General features: G+C 49.1%; 1 protein-coding gene across 1 annotated transcript; it reads left to right on the forward strand.

The window, feature by feature from the left end:
* Positions 1-575: 575 nt before the first annotated feature.
* Positions 576-3,857, forward strand: SP8 (Sp8 transcription factor). Its single transcript, XM_001102781.5, has one exon. The coding sequence runs from the start codon at positions 609-611 to the stop codon at positions 2,079-2,081; it is 1,473 nt and encodes a 490-aa protein (XP_001102781.2). The 5' UTR covers positions 576-608; the 3' UTR covers positions 2,082-3,857.
* The last annotated feature ends 6,870 nt before the right edge of the window (positions 3,858-10,727 follow it).

The following is a 10,727-nucleotide window of genomic DNA, read 5'->3' on the forward strand; positions in this document are numbered from 1 at the left end:
GAACTCGTCTCGTTTTTACTATTGTAGATATGCTTTTAAAAAAAGAAAGAAAGAAAGAAAGAGTGAGCGCTACAGGTTGACCTCTTTTGGCCTGGGAGAAACAACCCAGGATGGGTTTCTGGGGACCGGAACAGGTTTTTCAAAGCTCTCAGGATTACAGGGGAAGCGCTCCTGAAAGCAATCCAATGGTTTTCCCCCAGGCTTCTCGGCAAAGAAAACTTCCTTCCTTTCCAATCTGGACTTTTTGCTTGTTTGTTACGAAGTGTCTGGGGCCTTGTGTGCAAGAGAGTGTTGTTTTAGGTGAGAATACTTGTCAAACTCTTCTTTAGCGTGGTGCTTTGCTCCCGAATCAGACGCCGGCAGCCAAACTTGTCCCCTCCTGTAGAGTAGGAAGCGGCCGGGCACCGGGGCTGTTGGGGGTGCCAGGTGAGTTGGTGGCGGCGCGCCGCAGCGAGAGATGGGGTGCAGTGGGGCGCTTTGGAGGCTACCGGGAGACTGATGCACATTTCTTCCTTTCCTCCCCCACCGGTCCTTTGCCCACCTCCCCTCCCCCACTCCTTCTCTCCTTCTCGCAGGAAGAACCGAGGTTGGGATCGACTCCTCTGGCCATGCTTGCTGCTACCTGTAATAAGATCGGTAGCCCCAGCCCATCTCCCTCCTCCCTCTCGGACAGCTCTTCTTCCTTCGGCAAAGGCTTCCACCCCTGGAAACGCTCCTCGTCCTCTTCTTCCTCCAGCTGCAACGTAGTGGGTTCCAGTCTCTCAAGCTTCGGCGTGTCCGGGGCCTCCAGGAACGGCGGTTCGTCCTCAGCGGCTGCGGCGGCCGCTGCAGCAGCCGCGGCTGCTGCGGCCCTGGTGTCCGACTCTTTCAGCTGCGGCGGCTCGCCTGGCTCCAGCGCCTTCTCCCTCACCTCCAGCAGCGCCGCAGCCGCCGCCGCCGCCGCCGCAGCTGCCGCCTCCAGTTCGCCCTTCGCCAACGACTACTCTGTTTTCCAGGCCCCCGGAGTCTCTGGCGGCAGCAGCGGCGGCGGCGGCGGGGGCGGCGGCGGCGGCTCCTCCGCGCACTCGCAGGACGGCTCCCACCAGCCGGTGTTCATCTCCAAGGTGCACACCTCTGTGGATGGGCTGCAGGGCATCTACCCGCGGGTGGGCATGGCGCACCCGTACGAGTCGTGGTTCAAGCCCTCGCACCCGGGCCTGGGTGCTGCAGGAGAGGTGGGCTCGGCCGGCGCCTCCAGCTGGTGGGACGTGGGGGCCGGCTGGATCGACGTGCAGAACCCGAACGGCGCGGCTGCGCTGCCCGGCTCGCTGCACCCTGCCGCCGGGGGGCTCCAAACCTCGCTGCACTCGCCGCTCGGAGGCTACAACTCGGATTACTCGGGCCTGAGTCACTCAGCCTTTAGCAGCGGCGCCTCCTCGCACCTGCTCAGCCCTGCCGGGCAGCATCTCATGGACGGCTTCAAGCCAGTGCTGCCCGGCTCCTACCCAGACTCGGCCCCGTCGCCGCTGGCCGGCGCGGGGGGCTCCATGTTGAGCGCTGGGCCTTCGGCGCCGCTGGGGGGCTCCCCGCGCTCCTCAGCTCGACGCTACTCTGGCCGCGCCACCTGCGACTGCCCCAACTGCCAGGAGGCAGAGCGGCTGGGCCCTGCCGGGGCGAGCTTGCGGCGCAAGGGCCTGCACAGCTGCCACATCCCGGGCTGCGGCAAGGTGTATGGCAAGACTTCGCACCTCAAGGCGCACCTGCGCTGGCACACGGGCGAGCGGCCCTTCGTGTGCAACTGGCTCTTCTGCGGCAAGCGCTTCACACGCTCCGACGAGCTGCAGCGGCACCTGCGGACCCACACCGGCGAGAAACGCTTCGCCTGTCCAGTTTGCAATAAGCGCTTCATGCGCAGCGACCACCTCAGCAAGCACGTGAAGACGCACAGCGGCGGCGGCGGCGGCGGCTCGGCGGGCTCAGGCAGCGGCGGCAAGAAGGGCAGCGACACCGACAGCGAGCACAGCGCAGCGGGCAGCCCGCCCTGCCACTCCCCAGAGCTGCTGCAGCCCCCCGAGCCCGGGCACCGCAACGGCCTAGAGTGACGCCTACCCTGCGCCCGCCTCTCTCCCCGACCTCCTCCCACCGAGTCCTCTTGGGCCCTGTCTGTCCCGGCTTCAACTCCAGCCTCTCCCTATTGCATCCGACTCGCTCTCTGTCTCTTTCTGTTTCTGCCCCTCCTCTTCCTTCTGTGACTTAACTTTGTAAAGGGGATATGGACATGTAAGTAAAACTCATCCAGGCCCTGGCTTTCCCTTTCCGCGGGTAACGCTGTCTGAACCCTGTGCAGCTGGAACCCGCGCCTTGCCGGGCCTTTATTTCTCGTTCTTCCCTCCTTGTCCTCCCCTTCTCCACCCCCAGGTTGTGATGGGCGTAACTTTTAGAGGGAAGCGGCCACTGGAGGTAGAGCTGGACTAATCCAGTGCCTGGTAGACTGCGGGCCTCGGCACGGGCAGGAGCGGCCCGGCTGAGCAAGCCGGAGCCGGAGCAGTGGGGAGGGCGAGGCTGGAGGCCTGGGCAGAACAGCGCCACCCGGGCTGTCGCCGACTTGGTTCCAGAGCCGCTGACCTAGGCACCTCGACTTTGGAGCACACTGCCAGGCCCCTGGGCATCGCCGGATGCCCTGCGCAGGCTGTCGGGGCTTGGTGGGGTGTCCTTTTGGCAGCACCGAGACCCAGAGTTTGCAGAGTTTAGATCTCCCAATATCAGCTCTGCCTCTTTTTCTTTGTTCCCTGAGGTGGAACCGATGCAAGTTTCAGCAAAGGGCAGTCTTGTCGAATCGCTGCAGCAGCTTTCTTTCATCTTTATAGCATATATTTTATTTTTAACTAAAAAACTGAGGGGAAAATAGCAACCTTCCACTTGGTTTCCCTTCTATGAGAGTTTTTTCCTCTAACGGAGAGCAAGTCTTTCTCTCGAAACTGCTAGTATTGATCCCAAAGTTATTTTGACCGCATTAACTTAACTTATGGGGTGGGGGCGGGGGTGAGGGTAGGTGTTTTTTTCTTATGCAAAAATACTCCTTTCCGGTGAGACCAGATTAACTATCTCCATGTTTGTCCTTTTCTACTTCGTTTTTTCACCACTCCCAAACATAACCTCCCAATCTTTTTTTGTTAGTCCGGCCGTCAATTTGTATAGTACCCATTTCTGTAAATTCTCGCAATTCATTGAAGATCGTAGGGTTACACTTTTTTTGTGTGGTTTAAACTTACAAACAATTGAAGAAGCTATCATTTATTTCAGACGAGGCTGTAGTTTAAATGCCAAAAAAGGGAAAATAGGAAAATAAAAAAGAACCTTTGTAAAATATATCTGAACCTAATGGTTTGTACAACTGGAGAGTCGTTCTAGATTAGTTACCAATTAAATATAACTCCACCAGTGTAAGGGTGTGAGGTGCAGTTGTCCAGGAGATGATTTTGTATAGTATTTTTCTTGTACATTACTTCCAGTAAATATTTGAAAATATATTGAAGTAAACTTGATTTTTTTTTTTTTTTTTTTTTTGGTCACAAGAAAATTAAGAGTTATTGTTGCAGTTCTGATGAGCTGCAGATTTTTTGAACTCACTTCTGGAGGTGCAGAGCCACAAACGCACTTTCGGGGCCTAGTTTTGCTCAAATATGAATTTAGATAGGTATCAAGCTGTAACTAAGACAATATTTGATAAATGTTGGATGACATTTAATTTAATGGAGCATGTACTTATTTGCATTTGCTGGCAGTTCAGGCATAGTTAAAGTGAGAGTTCTCCTATATTTCATAATAAGTGGGTCTGCCAAAACCCATGTATTAAATAAATTGTCTAAGTGAAACTCGACTAACTTTGGCCTTTGTGTATTTCCTGAAGGTAATATTGTTAACTGTTAATAAATACTTCTGACACTACATTTAAATGTTTGCAGATTCTGCAAACTAATTGCTCATTGTAATGTTGAAATAATTTGGATATTTCACATTGAAATGAAAAGCCTTTCTCTGGAGCATTTTAGATTTGCATTTTAAATGCATGAAATGTAATTGATTTATTTGTAATATTTTAAATGGTATTAATAAACTCAGATAAAAGACTAGGCTAGTTAATCTGTATTTTTTCCCCTTTTTAAACTATGGACATGTGCATTTTATCTTCAGTTAACTTCTAATTTAAACAAAATATAACCCTGTTGTGGTAATATTTAAATAATTACCTTTAAGATGTTAGATGGAAAGATCTATTTGGCAAAGCTGTGTTTTCTCTGTTTACCAAGATAAAGATTATAGTGTCTAAGGAATGTAATTGATTATTTACCAGTAGATTTAGCTCATAGCATCAGGATTTACTGACCTCCTAAAATTTGTACTAAGTCACAATTCAAAGAAATTTCACCATTCTCTTTCCTTCTCAGTCTCCAGAAGGAGTCAGGTTGTTGGCCATTGATTGCATTTAGTATTTAAAAGGCCAAGCCTTACATTGGAAGATCAGTACATCTAAAATAAAAACATGGGTTTGGGGACAACTTTTGTTGTTAGGAGGTGGAGGAGGTCAAGCTAACAAAAGCTTGTTTTTGGCATTCCAAGTCTTAGCTAAAGATTATGTAGAGGTAAATATCAGTAGTAGATTCCTGTTGAAATGAGTTATCTGTTCTTTAAAAGTCTCTAAACAGCCACCAAAGAAAGGGAAGGTTAAACCTTAATCTATTTACTAGGCTATTGTTCATAGGTGTCAATGATGCCAATAAAAAATATTGTCTTGTTATGTCTAAGTGCATTTAAGCAATGGGTGTTCCTTGAGCCATACTTTGAAACATAAAATACTTTAAATGTTGATTGATGTTATATCACTATTTCACTATTAGATTAATATTATTATTTTGAATCAAATTGAATAAAAAGTTAGCGTGTTCAGATTCCTACAAGTTTAGCTTCTTTCTTTCTGTTTGCAATCTCCCTACCCTAAGTATAGTCTTGGTATACATCTTGAACTGAACATTTTCCATTGAAATCTATATATGGTAATTATAATACATAGAAACAAGTGAAAATACAAAGTGATATGATCATTGTGAATTGAGAGGAAAAAGCAATTAGGGATAAAAGATGTTTTGGAATAATGTAGCTCGTGTCTAAGTAGGTGACACCTTTAATCCTGCTACCTATACAGGTATTTGAGGCCTCCAGTCTCTATGGTTTCAGACAAACAAGTTAACTGATTCTTTGGTATACTGTAGTTCTAAATAATGGATTTTAAAAGTAAAATAGTTTCTTTCTGTCACTTTCTTCCTAGGAATAACAAGCAGAACACAGTTTAAGTGTTGTTTCTTTTTTATTGAAAGTTGCAGTGCTGAGGGATTCGGAAAGAGCCGTTCTGAAGGAGTTAAATGTAGTGGCAGGTAAGAGGAAAGCTGCTTGGTACATTTATAATATCAGTTGCATTACATGCAGAATCAACATTGATTTAAGAAGTGGGTTATGACAATGAGAAATATTGTCTGGAAGAAGATTTCTTTGGGGTGATTGAAGGGGGACATTTTTTCTGCTGTACAGATGTGCAAACTTTCACTTTCTTCCTTCTGGCTCCTCACCCTTCTAGTTTTACTTGGTTTGTTTTGGTGGTTATTGAACAGTATTTCTAGCTTAATTTTCTGCAGGGTGGGCAGGGTTCTCCTTTTAGGGATGAGCATCCTCTTTTGGGAAAACAGATGAAGTACCAAATGGTGATTTTTTTTTTTTTCCTGCTTTGTCCCTGATAAAGCACCTCCTAGCAGTAGCTGGAGGCTCACTCAAGTGAAGTCAAAGGCCAGGTCTCACTTTGAACCAAGAGACAAGCTTCCAGTCTGGCAGATCAAGATAGAGTTAAACTAGTTGTTGACCCAGAGGTCAGGCCAGCATGTATCAGCGCACCCTCCAGAGTCTGGAAAGGGCTGCCAATCCCACCATTTCCATTTCCTACCTCATCTCTTCTACACACTTGAATGTTTCTTCCCTATCCTGCTTTCTCCTTTTTTGGCTCCTTCACCTTCTCTCTCTGTGGATGATCTCTTTCACTGAGAAATGTGACCATGATTTGTTGAGGCTGGATTATCAACTGAAATATTCTATGTGAGAAACTTAATTTAAACCAATGTGATGACTTCCTCTCAGAACAACTGATGCTGGGAAAAGCTCCTGAATGAGTTTGCCTTCCTTCCGCCCTGCTCCTACCCCAATCTTGGCATAACTTCTCAACTGGGCTTCCTTTGGTTAGAGAATGCTGAAATTAAAATTTAAAGACAAGCAGGTGATGAGATTGGATTCCTGAGTAGGCAGATCAATAATTTTGCTATCATTTTCATCTCTTTCATGGATCTTTTGGTGAGATTGTTAAATGGAATGCTACAGAAGGCTTGTAGAGGAATTTTTTAAAAAATATTTTATTTTATCTTATTTTATTTTTTTTTTGTTGAGACAGAGTCTCGCTTTGTCGCCCAGACTGGAGTGCAGTGGCCGGATCTCAGCTCACTGCAAGCTCCGCCTCCCGGGTTCACGCCATTCTCCTGCCTCAGCCTCCCGAGTAGCTGGGACTACAGACGCCCGCCACCTCGCCCAGCTAGGTTTTTGTATTTTTTAGTAGAGACGGGGTTTCACCGTGTTAGGCAGGATGGTCTCGATCTCCTGACCTTGTGATCCGCCCGTCTCGGCCTCCCAAAGTGCTGGGATTACAGGCTTGAGCCACCGCGCCCGGCCTAAAAAAATATTTTATTGTAGAGGATTAGCTCAAAGGTCAGATGATCTTTTTGGCTGGTAAATTAAGGCAGAAAAAGGAGGGAAAAAAGTGTGGATTTGATTATTATCTGGTTACCTAAGATGGTAAAGACAAATATTATCATCAAAGAATTTAAAAAAAAGCATTTTGTACGAACAACCTCAAAAAGGGATTGATTTGATGCAGGTATTTTGAATAAACTGTGGTTGTTCATTTTACTACTGATTTTTGCTGCTTCTGTCCAAACAGGCATTATTTCTCTTTACACTCCTAAGAAAAACCCAGATTACCAACGTCTTTATCCTTCTCTCTCTTTTTAAAAGTACGGTTTCTACAGCTCCTTCCTTCCTTCCTCCCTTCCTTCCTTCCTTCCCTCCTTCTTTCCTTCCTTCCCTTCTTCCCTCCCTCCCAATTTCCCTCCCTCCTTTTTAAAAAATGGCGCAGAAGATCAATTATGTGCCTGTATTTCAAGAAAATGGTGTTAAAGTAAGGAATTGAAATAGAGTAATGCTGTACCCATTTTAAAGTCAGCGCTTTGGTTCTGGGTGGCGTCTTTTGAAGACTGCTTAATATACAATAGTTGATGTTATTTTAAAAATAAGATTCGGAATTTTCTCCCTATTTATTGCCTGCTTCCGGATTAAAGGAAAGCCGCTAATTCCTTGCCATCCTGGACCCTAGCCGCTGCGGTTTAAGGGGATGCGTGTCAGTGGCCATGTCTTTAGATTCGCTGCTCTCCCTGTGAGCAGAAATGTTGATTTGCTTACAGCGGCGGCAGGGAGGGGGGAATCTATTTTTCCCTGGTCCCTCGGCGCATGTTTAATTTAATTTAATTTTCTGCGGAGTCTCTTGGCGGTGAGGAAAGCAGCCTTATACATTTTGCTTTGGTTCCTAACGAACAGTCGGGGCTTCAAGAGCTCTAGGGACAGTGGGGAGGGCTTGAGGTGACCTCGAACTCGGAATAAAGCTCCGCTACAAGCAGCCGCTTTTTCCTGGTGTTCTAGTGTCGTTTTTGAAAGTCCATCTACGGGAGCTGCTGCCTTTTTTTTTTTTTTTTTTTAGATGGAGTTTCGCTCTTGTCTAGGCTAGAGTGCAACGGCGCAATTTCGGCTCACTGCAACTCTGCCTTCCGGGTTCAAGCGATTCTCCTGCCTCAGCCTCCCCTGTAGCTGGGATTACAGGCACCCGCCACCACGCTCGGCTAATTGTTGTATTTTCAGTAGAGACGGGGTTTCACCATGTTGGTTAGGCTGATCTCGAACTCCTGACCTCAGGTGATCCGCCCGCCTCGACCTCCCAAAGTGCTGAGATTACCGGCAGGAGCCACTGAGCCCGGCCTGGGGCTGCTTCTTTTAAAAAGCCCATTCCTCAAGTTTGCTTCTCAGGCACCAACTTCTTGCTGCGCGGGAGGAAACGTTGGCAGCGACCTCTGCTTCTCTCGCAGGGTGCTGAGCCGAGGTCCGGCCTGCCCAAAGTTCCCTTCATTCTCTTTTCGAATGAATTCTGCGGGAGGTTTTGAGCCCGGGAGGATTTCCCAGCCATTCTAAACGCTACCCTCTGCTTTCCTCTTCCCAGCTCCTCGATGTGCCGGGTGCTTTAAGAAAGACCCCCGCGCCCTCCCGGGGAGGGTTCCGAGCTGGCGAGCCGCACGGTCCGCCCGCGGGTAGCAGCGAAGAGTGGGGTGGTGTTCTGAGGTCTCCCCGCGAGCCCTGGCCCCTGTCCGGGCCCGCCGCTCCCTCGGGCTGCCGACCGGAGCAGCCCCACACCGCGCCCACCGCACACAAAGGCGCCGCGGCCGCCTCCGCTCACTGCACGGACAGCGAGCGCCACCCTGTGCCCTGCTCCCGTTCTGCAGCGCGCCCCGCGCGGGTAAGGCCGGCCAGACTTGCGCCCGCCAGTCCCGGGCCTCTGACCTTGGGCAAACCCACTGCGGGAATCGCCGCGGGGAGCCTTCCCCCGCCCGGCTCTGGTCTCTGGGCTCTCAAAAGACGCTCGGGCCGGACGGAGTGAGGGATTCCCCTGCCTTTGCTTCCCTCCCTCGCTTGCTCTGCAGTTTTCCCGCACCCTCCCGCTGCCCTGCGCCATCCTAGCGCCTCGGAGCCCGGGGCCTCTGTCCCACCCTGTCCCGGGGTGCCGTGCTTTGATCTTCCTGCCAGTGCCACCGGAGCCTGCTGCAGCGTGGACAGACTCAGATTCTTCTTCCTGAACTTGTTCAGATTTCTCTCTGTCCTGGCCCACGGCTGCCTGCCTTTCTTCACCTCCTGTGCTCTTTTCTTGACCAAACTGCTTTGTGTTCACTCGCACCAGCCTTCTCTTCCCAGTGGCGTCAAAGTGCAGCGTCCTCCATAGGTGGCAAGATTTATTCTTGTCATTTTACCATGCCAGATTCGAGTGAAGGAATTTCACCACCTTCCCCACACTGTTTTCATAAAGAAGGCACCCTTAAATGTGACTGGCTGTGAAAACTCTTTGCTGTTTTTAGTTTCAGGATATCAAAAAAGTTTAGCTACCTTGGTGACTAACAGAAAATGTGATGGATAGATAGGTGGATGGATACAGAAATAGAATCACTGAACCTGTTGAACAGAACTCTACTTTACTGCATTGCACCCAAAACCCAACAACCTTTCTTGGGCTTCCTTCCCAACGCTCTTCTCTCCTGACTCTGGGTCACTGGGTCTTTGGGGAGTGCTAGCAACGTTCTGAAGGCCTCTATTCTGGTGACATCTGAAAGGAGATCAAGATAGATCAACCCTTCGGAGAAGAGTGTCATGCCCCCCTTAAAGGTCTTTATTTGGAGAATGTACCTGCCTCTCCCCAGGCTGCCTGAAAGGAACCGGCTCCCGGTAAACCTTTCCCCACCCCCACCCCCTGACTCTTTTAGGCGCCTCTAGGTCTTAGGCCTTCTGGCCTTGGAAGCTCATCGCACAGGTTCGGATCTGTGGGTTCCACTTTGTATTCTCGAGATACGCCAAGGATTAAAATTGGCTTTTATGGGTGGTTAGACACGCACTATGTACATGCATTTAAGGCATCGTGTGATGAGGCTGCAGCATGAATCTTCTCCCGCACTTATACTGAAAGAGCTCTCAGAGCCGCACACCTGCACGTGACAGGGCTCTAGTCATGTCCCCTCGTGGTTAAATCCACGGGCTCCACTGACCCCAATCCCCCATAGTGGGGAATGAAGGGGGGTCGCCTGTCTTAGCTTGTGAAGCCCATGCAGCCGCCGGTAGAAGCAATCTGGCCTCCCGGAGCTTAAGGATACAATTGACAAGTCCACCTCCGGAGCCGCCACCACTCTCCTCCCTCAGGCCAGCCGGCGATGTGAGCCCCCACCCCCACCCCTTCTCTCCGGGGTCCGGAAAGCCGGGAAGCGCTGGAATGCTGCGTTCTCTCACCCTATTGTGCCTAGGTGTTGCAAACCACTGGAGGACAGAGCTTCGCGCTTTGATCTCATGTCCCAGTCATTCTTTAGCACAGAGGGGTGAGTTTAAATTAAATTTCTTTCTCTGCTGATAAGTCGTAATGGGCCTCAGAAGGTGAATAATTATGCAGTAACATTTCATGGGTTGTTGGAGTGGGAATTCCCACTGCGCTGTCATCAGGAACAGAATTTCCCTCGTACGCTCAACGCTAAATGAAGCTTTGCAAGTAAGCCACAAGTGTCTTTCAAATCTCCATGCAGATGATCTAGTCCTTGCCAACTCACCTTTCTTGCCCCTACAAATCTGTGCCGTCATTTATTTTTTCATTCGTAGTTTATAACTAATTTATGAATACTTTAAAAATCAGTACTAAAGGGTTTTATTTTTGAGGTAAAAAAATACTTAGCTTTGATGATTAAATATGCAATTCTATCAAGACAAAGCACACACTGATGAAAGCTGGGGCCGCATTTTCCTGGAAAAAGGCAGATGAGCCACCTGAGATTTATGTCCAAATACCTGGATTTAGTCTGGCC

This window comes from Macaca mulatta, chromosome 3 (assembly GCF_049350105.2).
Source record: "Macaca mulatta isolate MMU2019108-1 chromosome 3, T2T-MMU8v2.0, whole genome shotgun sequence".
Classification (NCBI taxonomy): Eukaryota; Metazoa; Chordata; class Mammalia; order Primates; family Cercopithecidae; genus Macaca; species Macaca mulatta.